This window comes from Monodon monoceros, unplaced genomic scaffold (assembly GCF_005190385.1).
Source record: "Monodon monoceros isolate NGI ecotype Baffin Bay Population unplaced genomic scaffold, NGI_Narwhal_1 Super_Scaffold_1, whole genome shotgun sequence".
NCBI classification, from domain to species: Eukaryota; Metazoa; Chordata; class Mammalia; order Artiodactyla; family Monodontidae; genus Monodon; species Monodon monoceros.
In genome coordinates this window covers 37,002,078-37,020,334 of record NW_021703765.1, presented here as the reverse complement: position 1 = coordinate 37,020,334, position 18,257 = coordinate 37,002,078, and the positions used below count along the sequence as shown (strand labels likewise).

Sequence of the window (18,257 nt, the reverse complement as noted above, 5' to 3'; positions counted from 1 at the left end):
GCTCGGAGGGCCCTTAACACGGTAATGCTCTCAGTTGTGTGGTATGGAGGTGTTCTGAGTCCTCTCTCCACAGCAGGATGACCATCTCCTTAAAGGCAGGGCTACAGCTTCCTGACTCCCTCAGGGAACCTCACTGGGTGCTGGGCATCTGGAAGGCACTCAAGACATTGAAAGAAGAAGCAGAGCCTCTTGGGATTCAGAGGGACTTTAAATGGGCTCAGCCAGTTCACCCCATCCGGATTCTGAATTCCTTCTGCAATAGGCTTAGCAAGGGCCACTCAGAACCTCTGGATGTGGGGAATCTACTACCCCAGCATCTGGTTGGTCTTAGAGCCACTGCTTCTGAGGCTGACTCCATGTTGCCGTGTTTAACTGTTTTGTGACCAGTTGCTTTGTCTTCCCAAGCGATTGATGCTCCACAGGAATGAGAATCTATTCTTACTGATTTCCCCTCAGTGCCAGATGGATAGGCCGGTGTTTGAGCCTGTGAGTCATTGCAATGAAACCCCTCATTAGAACATGAAGGAGCACCAGGCAGAGATGAAATGTCCTTGGAGTGTCACTGCCCTTTGAGAAGTCTTCAGTGTCTGAGCCACGCAGTGGAGTGTGTGCTGGCATCCGAGCCGCTTGTTCCCGCCCCCTCATTTGCGGTCCTTGCTCCTGCCGCCACAGTGGGCCTGCCTCTCCTTACCCATCACTGGCCTCTGGTTTGCCTCTTCTCAGCAGGTCGGGAAGCTCAGTGGCCACTCCTGTTAGAATGTGTCTTAGGATAAGTGCTGTGGCACCAGGCGTGGATTTTTAAGAGCTTTGAGATGAGCAGCATGTTTGGATTTGGAGGAATGGCTGTGTGGCCTCCATTGTGGCTATTCCAAGGTTTTGATAGCTTTCCAGGTTCTGGAGGGCATCAAATTAAGTGATTTCTGGAAAAGTAAGGGTTTGATGTAGAAATCTTTTGAAGTCAGGTACTTTTATTACTTTCAAGTCTGTGCAGTAATGTTAGTGAGGTATTTATCAGGAGGAGTCCTGCTGGATGTATTTTGATGGTTAGTTGGGACATGCTTGCAATTAGTACCATTCATTTCCATAAAATTAACGTGCTAATGCTCTTTTTCTAAAGTAGTTTAACTATCTGTTTGTGATTAATTTCACATAGTAAGTCTTCCAAACATAAATAAATGTCCACTTAGACTCAGTAGAAGCCAAATTTGTAGAAACCTAAACTCATGAATCAGAAGAGTTTAGGGATTTAAAAAAAATAAAATAACAGTGCCAAAAGATCTCTAAACAGAGCCTTTATTGCAAAGGAGAAGATGACATGAATAGGCATGTTGAGACTAATAGAGAAAGAAGGCTCCCTGAGAAAACAGTCAGTGGTTTCTTACTTAGAGAGCCTCATATGGGAGAGTGGGTCCCTGGGACCATGCCGGCCAAGGCCCTGTGACCACAGAGATGCCCAGAAGGGGGTCCTGCTGAGGCCAGCTGCTGGGGGAGCGGGCTGGGCAGCAGCCAGGTTCTTTCCCACGGAGGCACTGAGGAGGCTTAAACCGCATAATAATAGTGTACCCACTGAGGAGGGCGCCAAGCCTGGGCTTGCTGGGTTGTTTTATTTACTTGAAGAAATCTTTTTCAGCTCTCAACGTACAAAGATAGCACAGTTCATCATGCCATGCCTTCCCCTCCTGCCCCCAACCTTGTAGCTGCTGAGAAAAATACTCTGGAATTTAGTCTGTTCTCAGTCAGGGAGAGCAGAGAATGTGGGACTCAGGTTATGAAGTTGAAAACGTTCTAAAGAGCTCAAAGCCCTCACAAGAATTCAGGTGCCACTGCGATAAGGATGTCGCCGTGAGGACAGAAGCCCAATACGCTGGTTGTCCTCCGTGAAGTTGTCGGGGCGTGGAGTGGGGGATACGAGGCTGGCTCCACATACGTTAGTGGTTGGGTGTGCAGAGCAGACCTCGGTGAAAAGGGCGCGCCGGCCTGCCCTTCGTGTGCAGTACTGACCCAGTAGTTCCTCGGGGCAGATGCTGTTTCCTGTGTGTCAAATAAAGTAGCATCTCCGCCACCAGGTAGGTTCTGCTCTAGTCGGGGGCAACAGAGGAACATCAGGTGAACAAACTTGTATGTAGCGATTTCAGGTCATGATAAAGGATGTGAAGAAAATAGAACAGGGTGATGTGAGTGACCAGGGGGCTCCTTTAGATGAAGTAGTCAGGAAGCCACTTCCCATGAGGCGAGATTTCTCAGACCTGGAGGATAAGGAAAGGCCAGTCCTGTGGTGACTGGTTAGGGAATAGCCAATGAGAACACTGAGTCATGCACAAGCTTCAGTGTGTGAAAAGCGCATGGTCACATGACTAAAGAAAGGTGGCTAATGGAAGCTCCATGGGCAGAGGGAGAGTGACAGGAGATGAGGTCAGAGAGCTTGGCAGAGACGCAAAGCCCACAGGGGTGGATTCCACCCTGAATGTGACGCAGAGCGAATAGAGGGTTGAGAGTGTCCGGGTCCCTCTGGCTGCAATGTGGAGAATGGACTTCATGGTGACAAGCCCAGAAGTACTTAGGAGGCTCTCATGGTGGACAGGGAGATGGAGATGTGGATGGAGTCAGGGCAAGGACAGCCGCTGACAGCCCTGGACGATGACGTCGTCGTAGGATTGGGTGGGGGAAGGGCAGGGTGACTCCCGCTTGTACTCAGTGGATGGCGGGGCCTTGTCCTGAGGTGGGGGCTGTGGAAGGAACATGCTGGCAGTGGTCTGTGGGATGGAATGAGCATGAGTGCCAATCAAGAGTTCTCTTTGGGCCATATTGAATTTGAGGGCCTGTAAGCATTCGAGTGGCGATGTCAGGGGCCAGGCCTGGAGAGCACTGAGTCATAGATGGGACTTAAAACTCCAAGAGCCTGGATCAACTCACCTAGAGAGAATGCACGGCGAGGGAGCAGGGGGAGTAGTGAGCTCTGAGGCCTTCCCACACCTGGAGGTTGAGCTTCTCCTGGAGGAGGAGCCACCCAGGTAGGAGACTGTGGTCGGCCATGGCGAGAGGAAATTGTTTCTGGAGGGAGCCATTGATCGTGTCACGTGCTGCTGAGGGTTGAGCCAAAATGAGCACAGAAGAGTAAGCACTGACCAACACGGAGGTCATCAGCGGCCTTGACAAGAGTAATGTAATCTGCACGGTGGAGGTAGAAGCCCTGTCAGATTGGATTGAGGAGTCCACGGGAAGTGAGGAAGGGGCGCCAGGGAGGGTGGCAACTCTTTTGAAATGTTTTCCCATAACTTGGAGCTGGGAACCAGGGCACTGGCTGGAGAGAGATGTGGAATCAAGGAAAAGCCAGCTGGTTTACTAGGGAAGTAGGACAGAGGAGAAGGGGCAAGGGGTAGAGGGAGGTGCATGTATTTGGAGAAATGACTGTGGGTGGGTGGTGGTTTCCCGCTGTTTCCCGCGGCGTGTGCAGGGCTCCAGTTCTCCCCTAGTGCATACACGCGCCCCTAATAATTCGATATGAGCTGATGCCCACGGGGTCACTGGGCCTTTCTGCGCTGCAGAGTGAGTGGAGAGCCTGGAGCCGATTCTCCACAGCCACGGGGGTGGGGTGAGGGGACGTGGGCTGATTGGCTGGTCCTTACCTGATCCATTCATTCAGCGAGCAAACGTGGCTGAGCCCATTCTGTGCCAGGTGTAGTTCCAGGCCCTTCAGACACGATGCAGATCAGCCCCTGTCCCCTAGAAAGTGCTTTCTGGTGGTGGGGGGCGGGGCACTGCCCAGACACCTGCTGCAGGTGGGAGGAGCAGCCCTGAGGAAGGTTTGCTGTTTCTCAGAAGCAAGATTTGAACCCATTTCCAGGAGGAAGTTGGTGTGTGAGTTCCCTGAAAAGGAGGTTCTTGGAAGGAAGTGGGGTGCAGGAAAGGAGACTGTGGGTGGAGGTAGCAGCTGCAGCACCTGCGGGAATGGGCAGGGAGCTGAGCTGGAACCCCCAGGCTGCCACAGCCCCCCAGGTGCTGAGCTGAGTGAGGGATCTGCGGTAGCATCAGCTGGGAGGTTGTGGAATTTCTCTGGGTGAGTGACCCTCGGCCCGCGTGAGGGAGGGCCCCTGGGCTCCGTGTGGCTCCTCGTGAGTGCAGTGCTCTGGGCCCAGGACTGTGGGGTGAGGCCCCAGGCAGACCTCTGTGCAGCTTTAAGGGCAGGACTTGGTTCAGGTGACCTATTGTGACCCTGGACAAGTCATTTAACCTGCTGTGCCTGCTTCCTCTCCAGAAAAATGAGAATCGATGGTTCTACTTCAGAATGATCTAGTCTGGATAAAATGAAGTAACCAACCCAGCAGCCGTTACCTCGTTTGTTGAGAGACCATTGGTGTGAGCTCTGGGGCCAAAGGCCTTGTGTTCAAATTCGGATTCTATTTCTAGCTGTGCAATCTTGGGCAGGGGACTCTGTGCACTCAAGTTTCCTAACCTGTGCAATGGAGACTATACTAACGCCTGCCTTCTGAGGCGTCCAGTGAAGGAATCTGTGTAATTGCCGAGAAGAGGGGCTGGGTGCCAGCTGCTGTTAGGACGAAGCTTTCAGGCATCCCCGCCGTGTCTGCAGCTACACGATGGTTGTATCTTTTCTCTGCAGTTCCGCCTGGTGGTGAAGACGGCCCTGAAGCTGCTGCTGGTGTTTGTGGAGTACTCGGAGTCCAATGCACCTCTTCTGATTCAGGCCGTCTCTGCTGTCGACACAAAAAGGGGTGAGTGGTCCCTGCCCACTATGTCATCGAAGTAGAAGCGCCTAATGTAAGAAGGCTTCCACTTTTTACGTGTTCAAAACAGAATTAAGAATGAACAGAATTCCCTTTGTGTGGACTTCCCACTGCAGGAAACATATATTTTAGGATGGTTAAGTGTACAAAGATTAGGTTAGGGAGGGAACAGTGAAAGAAAAGCACTGCTGGGCTAACCCATAAAGCTAACCCAGCTTATCTTTATGCTGTCTTCAGCCTCCGCGACTGAACACACAGAACCAGTTCCTTATCCTCTTTTCCCATCCTGTTGGGATCACTCTGACTCCTTCCTTTCTTCCCCTCACACCTGCTTGGTTGGCTCTGACCCCTAGATGTTCCTTGAATGTTCTCGCTTCCCTACATCCCACACCCTCACCATCTCACCTGGCATCCCTTGCTTCCTTGAATGTTCTCCCTTCCCTGGCATGCCCACCCTCCCCTCTGCTATTGGAGGATTCTTCTGAAGCACAAATTCGGCCACATCGTTTTCCATCTAAAACCCGCCAGTGGCTTCCCGGTGCCCACAGGATTAGGACCTGACGCTTCGCCATCTAGCCCCTGTCTACCCGTCACCTCCGCCTCCTACCCGACTTGCAGCACACCCTCCCTATCTTGGATCAGATGGGCGTATGCTCTCAAAGCCCTCACGCGTCCCTATTCTCTGCTGTGCTCTTGTCACTGCCCGTCTCCCATGAGTGTGTGCCCTGCTCAAGGGCAGGGTGTCTGTCTCTTCTTGGTGTCCCAGCACCTGGCTGGCCCATAGCAGGCAGGCCTGCTGTACACACTTGATGACGAATGAGCTTTGGATTCAGTTTACTGTAAAGCAGGCCGTGGCTCCTATAATACTGTGAAGCCTGAAGCTAAAATTGGGTGTTTTGTTCTTTTAAAAATATTTTGGTTTTGTTCCTCAGTAGGACATTTTTATTAATATTATCATCCCCACAAAGACTCTAACAAGAACAAAAACATGATAACATTATTTTTTTTCTTTTTATAACAGTAACACGCTGTAGAAAATTTGGAAAAAACAATGTAAAGGAGACCGTAAAAAATCACCTCTAATCTCACCAGAGAGAATTGTCGTTAACATGTTGGTGTGTGGTTTTGTGTATGCGTGTGTGTGTGTCTCTGCATGTGCACACACATGTTTATGAACAAGTCAGCCGAGGGACAACTGTCAAAAAGGAATGAGAGACCTAAATAGTCCTCTTTGATTCAAACCACTTGTGTCTCTGACTTAGCATTGCTCAGAGACCCACATCCAGGGCTGAATCCAAAGATGAAAGAAAGCAGCTTACTAGTTGCTTTGAAAGTTTGAATATAAGTTAATGAAAGCCATCCAGGACCGTGGGCTGGGCTCCCGCACTTTTCCCACAAACACACAGGCAGACCTCAGTCCCCAGCTCGGTGGATTGCAGGCTGGAGGGGACTCCAGGCCTGTGTGTAGGTGTATCACAGAGGCAGTCCCTAGTGTGTGGTCAGGGGCTGTGAGTCTGGAAAGTGGATCCCAGACAGGGGCAGGTTTCTTTCTGCCACAGCCTGTTGCCATCTGAAGTACGAGCATGAAGACCCTCATGGCCTCAAGAGCAGATCAATGGGACTCCCTGAGAATCCTAATGAAGGCTCCCAATGGCTCAGAAGCCAGGCCGGGCTTTCCCAGGGCCAGTCAATGAGGCCTAAGGCCAAAGGCGGGTATTTGTGGAGAGAGTGAGGCCAGCCCTTTCATCTGTCCTTGGAAGAGTCATACTCCATCCTCCAACTCTGGGGGTTGCTTTAGGACAATTAGCAGACTCTTCATTTTCCTGTCCTAAATTTCAGGTAACCCATGGGCCCTTGTCATGGCCGCCATGTTAGTGGGAACAACCTTCTTGTGACCTTCCTTCCTCGGACTGCACATTTCATGGAGGGCATGTTGTGGAGGTAGAGGAGTGATCCCGAGGGCACCCTACCCCCAAGACTCTACCTGCAGACCCAGTCAGAGGCTCTCAGCTATACTCTCTCCTCCAAGACAAAACAATGGCCATCTTTCCCCAATTTGTAAAAATATAAAATCAAAACAGCCAAGGGATTGTTTCTTCAACGTCACGATTTTTGCCTATAAAATTTCTTAAGCTTCTGGCAAGTGCTGTCACCTGTCTGCTACTGAGCACTAGTGGCTGAGAACAGAAAGGAACAACACTGATGGAAAAACTCAGCCATAGCTTATCACGTGTGGTTCATTCCCATGTTTCTCTATGGCATGTGTGGTCTCGGCCATGATTTTAACATATACATATAACATCATCCTCTTTTACTGCTAGTAAAATTGTTCCTGAACCCTGTGCTGGAATTGGACATCTCAATATGTCATGCTCGGGCTTCCTGGTGGCGCAGTGGTTGGGGGTCTGCCTGCCGATGCAGTGGACGCGGGTTCGTGTCCTGGTCCGGGAAGATCCCACATGCCGCGGAGCGGCTGGGCCCGTGAGCCATGGCCGCTGGGCCTGTGCGTCCGGAGCCTGTGCTCCGTGGCGGGAGGGGCAGCGGCGGTGAGAGGCCCGCGTACCGCAAAAAAAAAAAAAAAAAAGAAAAAAAATTCTTAAATATGTCATGCTCTTCTGCAGGAAGCAGCATGACTAGCAGGTGTGTTTCCACCTGGCAAGCTTAGAAGCTGCTCTCGCTCTCCAGTGCCCTCTCAGGTGGACCAGCAAGTAGACAGACGTGCCGGAGGTGACTGAGGGCCAGCCGAGTACGTCCATTTCCACACAAGTTTATAAATAAGCCATAAATTTGACTCCTCAAGGTGGCTTTAGACTCATTTTGGGGGAGATAGGGTGGAGAATGGGCATGTTATAGACTTTTTTAGTAGAAAGGAATTCTTTTGGACGATGAAAACTGTTAAGTTTAAAGAATCAGCAAAGAAAATCAACAAATGAGCTAAAACACCTCAAAAATTACTACCGCCTACGGCAGATGAAGTTGTCTGAGAACAGATTCCTCTGGTTGCTTTATAAACATCACACATCCCACACGTGGGTTAACCAGAAGTGTTCATTTGTGACAATTTGCTGTTAGGCCAAGAGTGGGCCGGTTAGGGAGCAGCAATAAAAGCTGAGGGATCTAGGTGTTTCATAGAGACTAATAAATATGCATGAATTAATGAAAATTAAACGGGCCCCATTTGATCCTGGCAATTGCCCCTTTGGTTCAGGGGCTAGAATGAAATGGTGGATTGGAGTTAGTCTCTAGGGCATGGCTCAGTGTCACACCTGTCTGCACATACTGCAGGGGCAGACTCTTTTTTTTTTTTTTTCAGATTTATTATCTATTTATTTTTGGCTGCATGGGGTCTTGGTTGTGGCATGCGGGACCTTCGTTGAGGCATGAGGGAACTTTCGTTGTGGCACGCGGGCTTCTCTCTAATGGTGGCATGCAGGGTTTTTTTCTCTCTCTAGTTATGGTGCACAGGCTCCAGAGCGTGTGGGCTCTGTAGCTGTAGTGCACGGGTTCCAGAGCATGTGGGCTCTGTAGTTTGCGGCACGCAGTCTCTCTAGTTGAGGCGCGCAAGCTCAGTAGTTGTGGCGCGCGGGCTTAGTTGCCCTGCGACATGTGGGATCTTAGCTCCCTGCCCAGGGATCTAACCCGCGTCCCCTGCATTGGAAGGCGGATTCTTTACCACCGGACCACCAGGGAAGTCCCAGGGGCAACTGTTTTGCCTGCATCTTCAAGTCAGTTTCCCTTCCTAGTGGATGGGGCCAGGCAGGAAGAGAGAAAGTCAGTAAGCACTCATGGAAGCCCACGGGAGGGCCTTGCTTTGTCATTTTGCTATCATCAGAGACTCCCTTTCCTGGGGACCTTCGCTGTGGTGATCAACAGGAGACTGGTCGAGAGCCCTCTGCTCCCCTGGGCTGGGTGCCCCTCCCTCTGACTGTATGAGTTTGCCTCTCAGACACAGGGGGCGGCACTTACTTTGTTACCCACGGACTGGGTAACTTATTTTGAAATTTCAGTCATAAATCTTGAGCCCTGCTAATTTGGTTCAGCACTGCTTTTGAAGAAGTTCCATTTTTCATTTGAATGTGAGGTGATGAGATATGACATAATTTTTAAACATGTGTCTAACACATGATTAACAGGGGAAAAAGAATCCAGCCGTCTTTTCAAGCGATCCCATCTCTGACTTCCGCTCAGGGATACATTGCTCTGTGAAGAATGCACAGAGCATGGTGGAGGTTAGAGTGGGCAGAACTCAAGCTCTGTTTCCATTGCTGCCTAGAGCAGAAGCATACCTGTTAAGTGTTCATTGATCACGCTGAAAGGCTTGGAACATGCTGCTGGGACTTTGTATTTGAGCGTTAGACCAACTTGTGTACAAGGCGTCGTGCAAAATAGCTTACTCTTTTCTTTTGGGTTTAATACAGAGACTCGGGGGGAGAGCAAGAGGGAGAAGTGCTGAGCGGTTTATTCTGGGTTGAGGGAGGAGTGCTGCAGTTTGGTGGGAGGAGGACTCTGGCCTGGGAGCCCGTGTGGAAGGCCTATGGGTCCATGTGGGTGTCCTCCACCCACCACCACTGCAGTGGCGGCTACGGCTGTTCGAGCGCCTGCCACGCAACACACGCTGTTCTAAGCGTTCTTCGTATAAAACTCATTTGTTTGACGAATTTATAAGTGCCAACCATGTGCTTGCAAACATCGGAGAAAAGCCAGGCTGTCATGGAACCTACACTCACTGCAGTGTTTGGGGTGGAGGAAGGGGAGGTGGAGTTGGAGGGAGACGGATGATAATGGTGAAGGAAATTCCTGTCTCCTGACGTTCTCCATCAGTGCTCAGGAGAATCGACAAAGTGCTCTACCTCTGTGACACCTCACAGTGAGCCTCTAGGGTGGATCCGATCCCTCCAGGTTAGACGCGTCTCTCTAGCCTCTGTTCATTCCACTACTTTGGGGCTTGGTTTCGTTCTCTGTTATGTGAAGGGGGAAGATCGTGTGGTTTATGATTCTAATACAGGACCATCCCCTACCTACACATACACACACGTAAACCCCAAATGGAGCAACAAAGGTGATGGTGGTAGGGGTGAACTGGACCATTTAGTTCTGACAGGTGGCAGCTCTTGGGACAGTTAAGACTGCTGGTGCTTGATACAGGCCAGCTGGAGCCCTGCCAGGGCTATTTGTGTTGAACTAGAAGGTTTCTTCCCCTTCCCCTTCATTCTTCTAAAAAGTTTCTATTTTCTGGTCCCCAAACAGTCAAAGGACAGTGAACATTTATCCCAACAGTGTATGAATACATGCAAATTTCCAGTCTTGAAATCCTTAAATGGTAAGAAGGGAGTCAGATATTACAGCTGAAGAACACGGTTTTTAATTAAACCAGTGTTTGAGTGTTTTCATTATAATGGATAAACTAGTGCACAGATATGTGTGTCTGCATGAGAGAGAGAGGAAGAGAGGAGATAGTCCAGGTACAACCCTCTCTCTGGGATGCCTGTGGTTGCTTCTTGGCTTTTCCTTCCCCAGGCCCTGTTTGACATGTGTGACCCCAAAGTAAGGAGCCAGGAAGCAGTTCTGGACCCCCGAGCCCCACTGGGAATCCTTCGCACTGATGCTCTCCCTCTTGCATAGGCTTTTCTTTACGCATATGTGGGGAGCCCAGTAGAACTCGTGTTTTCGTGTTTTGTACTGAGGTCGGGTGTGAGTGTGAATGACGGAAGTTGTCCTTGTTATAAACATGAGCAAAGGCACTTGGAATGCTTGACCGATTCCTGGACAGTGAGACCCATGACCTACTGACCACACTGATTGTCTTGAGGGCGGAAGCAGTTACTTCGCTGGGCTTTGGAGAACAGGTGTGGACTTCAAAATAGTTTGATGATAAAGATCAGCAAGAAGATAATTTTCAAGAATTTCAAGAATTTCAAGAATTTTCAACAGTTAGCAGGCAAAGGATCATGCTTTTGTGTTCACAATAACAAAGGGTCATAGAAGCTTAGTCCATAGGTTCATAGTTTGGACCAACTGGGCAGCTAGTCCAAAGGAAAAGGCTTTTTGTTCCCTGGCTGGGAGCACCAACAGACCTGTACATCAAACTACATCTGTGTCTTTCACATTGTATAGTAGGTGCCTATTCCTTTTAAAATTCTCCTGTCTTCTCTTCTTTTCTTACTGTGTGCATTTAACCCTCTGGCTCTTTTAAAACTGCCCCAGTTTAACCCACCCATGCCCTCTCAGGGGTCTCCAGTCACTAGTCAGACATTTTATTGAGCACCTACTATGTGCCGGGTACTCTGTCAAGGGCACAGAGATAAGACAGGACACATCACTGCCCTTGGGGAGCTTTTGTTCTCAAGGCCAGGAAATCAGCTCTGACATAACCCATCCATGAATCAGCATTTGGAACCCACTGGTTTTAGGTTATTTCAGACTTTACTTTTTCAGCAAAAATAAGCCATATCCCTTTGAGATCTTTATAGAGAAAGCAGGAAAGAGCTGCACGTTCCACACTGCCACGCCAAGGGCAAGGCAACACTTCGCTGCATATGTTTATCTCCAGCGTAGGAGTAGGAAATCACATCAGGATACATCGTGTACCCTTTGTGGCCTTGGCCTTGGCTTGGCGATCCTGAACGTGGAGGGTTTCCCTGCCCTCCCTGGAGCCACGGGACAGCCTCCAGGAGCCTCCCACAGGAGCTCCACTGAGGAGTCACCTCTTGCACCAAACCTTCCTCGACCATCGCACTGCAAGAGACAGACCTCCCTTGCTGAGTGACAGGCTTGGCTAAGCGCTTTGCCTTCTAAGTGCTTTTACCCTGTGCTGAGGTGTGTTCCTGTACTTATGCCTAACTGTTCCATTTGATTATAACCTCTTGATGACAGACTCCCAGAGACCCAGTTCCTTGGTACCTGGTTGATGTTTAAATAGTTATTTGTGCCTTGATTGAATATAATATACTTCCGTTCTTGAAATGTTTGCTAGATGGACGTTTCACAGTTATTGTTTGAAGTCCATTGCTAGAGTGACTGTAAAGCTCTCCTGTGTCCCCTTTCCTTGCAGGAGATGGACATACAGAGAGTACTTACAAAGAATGTCCACACTTGGAGAGTAAAATGCATGGTCTAAAAAAAGCTGCATATGAATGGATTCTTTAAAAACCACCTATTTAGTATAAAGGGAACTTTTCAAACAAACTGATAGGCATCCTGACACTGAAGAGTATACATTTTCAAGTAGACAAGGATGACATGGTATATCGTCACCTAATTGGAAACATATTCAAGTCCATCCTAAGAATTGTGTCATGCTTTGAAATGTGGTGACTGAAAGGCACTGCCATCATTGGGTGATAAGTCTCTGGATAAACTGTGATGTGAATTGGACAAGGAGTGTTGACTTGCTGTTTCTAATGATTTTTGCTTTATTCCTAGGAGTCAAACCTTGGTCAAATATCATGGAAATCCTGGAGGAAAAGGATGGGGTCGACACGGAGTTGCTGGTTTATGCAATGACTTTAGTGAACAAGGTCGGTTGATGTTTGTTATTGGTTGAACTGTGTCCCCCCACCACAAAAGATGTGTTCCTGTAGATGTGTTCCTGAAGTCCTAACCCCTGGTACCTGTGAATGTGATCTTATTAGGAAATAGGATCTTTGCAGATGTAATCAGGTTAAGATGAGGTCATTAGGGTGGGCTCTAATCCAATAGGACTGGTGTCCTTATAAGGAGAGGAAAAGAGATACACATAGAGGGAAGACAAGTTAGACACACATACGTGAGGAAGACAGCCAGTGAAAGCAGGGGCAGAGATTGGAGTGATACATCTATAAGCTGAGGACCGCCAAAGGATGCTAAGGGTTGTCAGCAGCCAATCCCGGATGAAGCAAGGAAGGATCCTACCCTAGAGCCATCAGAGAGAGCACGGCCCTGCTGACACCTTGATGTCAGACTTCTAGTCTCTCCACCTGGGAGAGAATAGATTTCTGGGGTTTTTTCTTCTTCAGAAAACCAGTTTTTTATTTTTAAAGCTCTGCCATGTTTCTAGTGGGTGCCGAGGGTCACCTGCCACACTCACACCAGGTGGTCCATGTAGCCAGCAAACAGTCCGGCCATCAGCAGGCCAGGCCAGAGAGGTCCACTGGGGGGTGGTTCTGCCTTGCTGCTGGTCCTGATAACTTCTTGCTCCAATTCATCTACAATAATTTTGCCCTCCAAGTCCCAGATCTTGATGCTGAGCCAGCGGCAGCACAGAGCCAGTAGCATTTGGGACTGAAGCACAGGGCGTTGATGAGGTTCCCACCGTCTAGCGTGTGAAGGTGCTTGCCGTCGTTGAGGTCCCACAACTTGGCCTGGCCACCCTTGCCTCCAGAAGCACGGAGGGATCCATCTGGAGAGATGATCACAGTGTTCAGGCAGCCTGTGTAGCAAATGTGATTGGTCTTCAGCTTACAGTTTACCAAGTTCCATACCTAATTTCTGTTGTTTTAAGCCTCTCAGTTTGTGGTACTTTGTTACGGCAGCCCTAGGGAACTAGTACATGTGAAAATCTAAAATTTGCCCTCTGAAGAAGCAGCACATCGTGTGCACCCCCATGGCGGGAACACCCTTCAGCATGCCTCTTTGCAAGAGAAAACCCTTTACACCCACGTGTGGCATGTGTGCAATGTGTGCTGGTGCTCATACCTGTGAAGGCCTGAGAGTCTGCATGCTTTCTGTGCTTTGGTTCTTTCCAATGAAACCGGAAAGAGGGTAGCGAGAATTTTATGGCTACTCGTCCTATCAAGATGTCCCCTTGAAAACATTTTTCCTTAAGAATATAGATTAGCAAGTTTTACTCTAAGGAAATCATTCACAATCAGACAGAAAAGCAAGCACTCTGTTCCGTGGCTTACTGACTTCTGACTGCTGGGGGCGAGGTATGGATTCCTGAGGGCGGGCCCCGTCCTCCTCCTGTGATGGTGACCTCACCCTTGTGCTCCCTTTCCTCCCATTACGTCCTCCCTGGTCACCAGCCTGTGTCCGTCCTGAGAGGTGCTCTGACCGTGGGTCCCATGCTGACCTGGGGCAGCCCACTCTCAGGACTGGAGCTCCTTCATCCCGGTGCTTGGGCCCCTTCCTCATTAATAATTGAGGGAGGGTGGGGTTGTTTCTCTTCCCTGGACCCCAGACGCTACATCAGCCACCCCAAGATCTTCCCTTTTTGTGCCCCAGGCTGCCGGGTGCAAGCCTGAGGACCAACTGCAGTGATCATTAGTTCTTCAGAAAGGACCCAGAATCTCTTCCTGAAATGTAACTGGAGAAACATTTCCCCTGATGACTGGGGACAAATTAGTAGAAAGCAACATAATTATGAAGAGTAATTCTACTAGATATTAAAATGTTGTGCAAACTCTAAGGATTAAAACAATGTGGTCTTGACTCTTTCCTCAGCAGATGGCTGAAGCAGAGGGGCTGTGAAACAGACCTCAATGCACAGGACGGCTCACCCTGTGATTGAAATCCATAGGGATGGTCAGCTTTATTCATGACTGGGAGAGGTTTTGATAAATGGAAATAAACAAAAACATACTTTGACTGTATACCAAAATAAATTTCAGGTAGATTAAAGAGTGTAACATATCAAACTGTAGAAAACTGAGGAAAAACTAGAGGTGAAGATTAACTGGTCTCTAGTTGCCGAATAGTAAAACCAGTCAAAAAGATTCCAAAGCAAAGGACTTAAATATTTCACTGTATAAAACTATAAACTATAAAACATCTTATTTGTAAAATGAAATCCAAAACAAAAACTAAAGGCAAGTGACAAACTGGGAAATTGTTTGCAAAAAACTGGGCAGGAAATGATACTACCCTAAAAATATATTAAGAACTCAGTTGAAAAATGAATGACATTAACCCTACTAAGATTAAAAGAAATATATAGTAAAACAACAAGCCATTTTCTCCGGGTCACGTGGGCAGGGATTGCTTTTTAATGAAATGCCATCTGTTGATGAGGTCACAGGAAATTTCCTACAGTCCTGGTGGGGAATGGGCATCACTTTTCTGGAAGATAATCCTAAGAATTCGGTTTTTATTTTCAAAGCTCTTTGTGAGTTGATTTCACCATGCAATTTGAAAGCAATTTTCTGTTGGTTTTTGAAGATGAAGGTCACCTATTTCCTGTCGTTTTCAGTCACTGCCATTGTTTCGGAAAACATTAAATTCAGCAGAAATGGCATTTTCACTCTTGCACAGTGTTTTCATTGTAATGCTCTCCACGTTAGTGGTAGAGGCCACGCTTGGCTGTGTAACGATCCCAGCAGCAGCCGCATGGCGTGGGCATCCTGCTGCCAATCACTGGCAAGGACCCAGCACGTGTCACACTCTCCTTGGCACCATAAGGCATCTAACGTCCAGGAATTCCTCACTTACTCTTTCTCTTCTGCCAGTTCCGTCTCATCTTTTGTTCTGGGCCAGGAAGGTCCTGAGGACATGATTCTAAGTGTCATCCTTTCCTCAAAAAGGTCAGCCGGCCGCGGGCACCCACACTGGGTTTGTTTTCTGTTGTTGAATTTTAGTCACGTTTATCGTTCCAGTGAGTAACATCTTCTGAGATCCCAAACATCATAACACATTGAAATGCTAATACGGGTCTGGAAAAAATTTAGACTCTGAAATGTGGGAAATTATACTGCTTTTCTAACTTTTCTTTCAGCAAGATGGAAGCTGGCCTAATAACATGGAATTCAAAACATTAACATTTTTATGACAAAACAAGGGTATGAAATTCTAGCCTGCTCATGGTTCTGAAACTGAAGTCTGCTCCCCTTGTTAAACAGGGAGATTAATGAGAGGTTCCAGGATCCAGAATAACACCCCCCTGAACTCTCCCCACACCCCCAAACCATGTCTTCAGAAGATCTGAGGGAGCGTCAGAAACGAGCCGTTTCTCACCCTGCAAGCTGAAATTGCGTGGTGCCCTGTCCTGATCCAGCTGCAATCTCCTAGGTGGGATTCCCTGCTTCGGGGGCTCAGATATTGGCCACCTTGTAGAATCAGATGAAGCAGGTGGGGGGCGGGGATGAGTTACAAGAGCCATTACCATGGGGCTGGCTTGGAGCGGTCAGGGAAGGTGACCCCAGGGAGCCCTGGGGAGGGAAGCTGCTCTAGCGGAGCCAGCGGGTGAGTTACCTGATGGGATTCACACTGAGCATTTGTTTTTAGATTCGATTATATTGTTTTTTTTAATTACCATATAGTAAAATTGACTTTTTTCTCTTGGTATTTAGCTGTGTAAGTTTTAACACATATATAGTTATGGATAACCTTCACAATTAGCATATAGAACGGCTCCATCTCCCCTCAAATCTCGCTCATGTTATCCTTTTATAATGACATCCTGATCACCTGTTCATGCCCCTGGCAACCACTGATTTATTCTCTATCACTATAGTTCTATTATTTAAAAAATGGGAATCATACAGGATGTGACCCTTCGAGGCTGGCTTCTCTCACGCAGCACAGTGCCTTAGAGATTCATCTGTGTTACCACGCGTATTAATAGTTTGCTCCTTTCTGCTGCTGTATGGTGTGCCATTGTATAATATAAATATGCCACCATTTGTTATCTCTTCATCTACTGAAGGAGATTTGGGTGCTCACAGCTTTCGGCTTTCACAGATGCTGCTGCTATGAACCCTTGTGTACAGGCTTTCACCATACTGGTTTTACCCCACAAGAAAGATTTGATGGGATCAGTGAAAACCCAGGGACTGGAAAATAAAATGTCCTTTAGGACAGAGATTTCTCCCTCTGAGAGAGGCTGTAAAGATTTACTTGTCACAAACCCTGGCAAGACAAGGTCTGAGAGAAACCAGGAAGGGGGTCCTGAGTGTCGTCTGACAGTGAAGGCGTCAAGAGACATTTGCTCATAGACTTTTCTGGAGTAGCTGCCTCCTTTGCCAGAAATAGGCACCTTAGCAGTGGTCGTCAGGGTAGAAATGGGAGGACAGGGCCCAGGAGGGGTGGGAGTGTGGCAGCGTTTGCTGAACGTGTCAGAGAATCAGCTGAAAAGACGTGAGTGTGCTTCTGGGCTGCACAGTCCCCTCCCCGTGCAGGCGGAGAACGAAGCTGTCTTTGACAAGATCAAGTGCATTCAGGGTGGTATGGCCATGGACTAGAGAAGCTGTCTTTGATCGTGGTGGAAGGCCAGCTCCCCTGCAGCCACCCATGAGAGGTGGTGGGACGTGGGTGTGGCTCAAGCCCACATTTTCACCGTGGAAATAACAGATGTCCTGTCAGTCAGTACCCTCAGATCTGGGCCTCTTATTAAGCGAGGGCTCTCTGACCTGTTTGGTTCTACAGACCTAATTATTTAATAGAAGTCTCCCCACCAGCCCATCATGGTTGGGCTTGCTAAGGCAATGGGGACTAGGTCCAGGAATTTAACCTCCTGGAAACTTCTGAGAGAAGGAACCTCAGTTGACTCTCAGCAGGGAAAACAGGGAAGAAGAAAGGAGGGGAACGGGGAGGTGAGGAGACTGCCAGAGGCCCCTCTCTGTGCCCATCCTACCCCCCACCCCCCACCCCACACTGCGGTGTAGAAAGTTTTGAATCTAGCCCTGAATGTCTACTCACCTGTGATTGGCAGGTCAGCAGTCAGTCAGGGCACCTCCAATCATTAGCCCTGCCCTGGCGTTTCTATCACCATTTCCCTCTCCTCATCTTTTAACAAGGTCTGGAGTTTTCACTAAAACCAAAAGATGGACTTGTTCTGATGAGAGGGTTCTTTGGACAGGTGTGTACTTTTTCAGTTAACTCAGTGGACTGCTATCTGCTAATGCAGCAGTGACTGCCTTGCCCGGCATCTGCAGACCCCTATGTGTGCTTCCACACTTGGCCACTGAGGTGTGAGCACCTGTTTATTTATTACAGCTGCTGACTGGTTCACAGCCTCCTGTTCTGTGTCCTTGCTGGGGCCCCTGATGGGTTAAGCTGTCGCATCCCAGTTATTTTTCTTCAGTGTCTGGTCTCAACAGCAGTGAGTTGTATCCTGTTTGTTCAGCATAGAAGGGAAACAGCCATTATTTGGGTTATGAGTAGAGACATTCTTTCCAATATTAGTAGCCCCAAAATAGAAGTGTTAAAAGAAGTTGGTGCTGTGAGATGATCCTTAAGAAAGCACTGGTCTTTTTTCTTGCAAGGCAAGTCACCATGTTTAGAGCATTTTTGAAATGCAATAATAGTGAAATAAATAGGGAGTCGAGACCTTGAAATTTCAGGCCAGAGTAGTTTGTGTAGAAGGCACAGGTGTGTGAGGAAAGGAGACCGGAATAGCAGGTCTGAGCGCAGGGTTTTATTAGTTATTATTTAGTAACTTCCTGTCACCTCAGGCGAATCCTTCCCTCCCCTGATTTCATCTCCCTCGTTTATAAGATAAGGGACTTTGAGTAAATCACCTCAAGGGTCCTTCCGGTTCTAAGCAGAGGCCTGATCTGAGCTATCATCCTTCTTTTAAGAGAAGCAGAACTCACAGAGAAGTCA

At 48.4% G+C, this 18,257-nt stretch overlaps 1 protein-coding gene across 4 annotated transcripts in view; it reads left to right on the top strand.

Annotated features, from left to right (window-relative positions):
- FHOD3 (formin homology 2 domain containing 3) overlaps positions 1-18,257 on the top strand; it is a 497,516-nt gene that overhangs the window by 292,993 nt on the left and 186,266 nt on the right. For all 4 annotated transcript variants that reach the window (XM_029219969.1, XM_029219976.1, XM_029219995.1 and 1 more), the window contains 2 exons: positions 4,619-4,730; positions 12,165-12,259. In XM_029219969.1, coding sequence (XP_029075802.1) covers positions 4,619-4,730; positions 12,165-12,259 — 207 coding nt within the window. The remainder of the gene's footprint in view (positions 1-4,618; positions 4,731-12,164; positions 12,260-18,257) is intronic.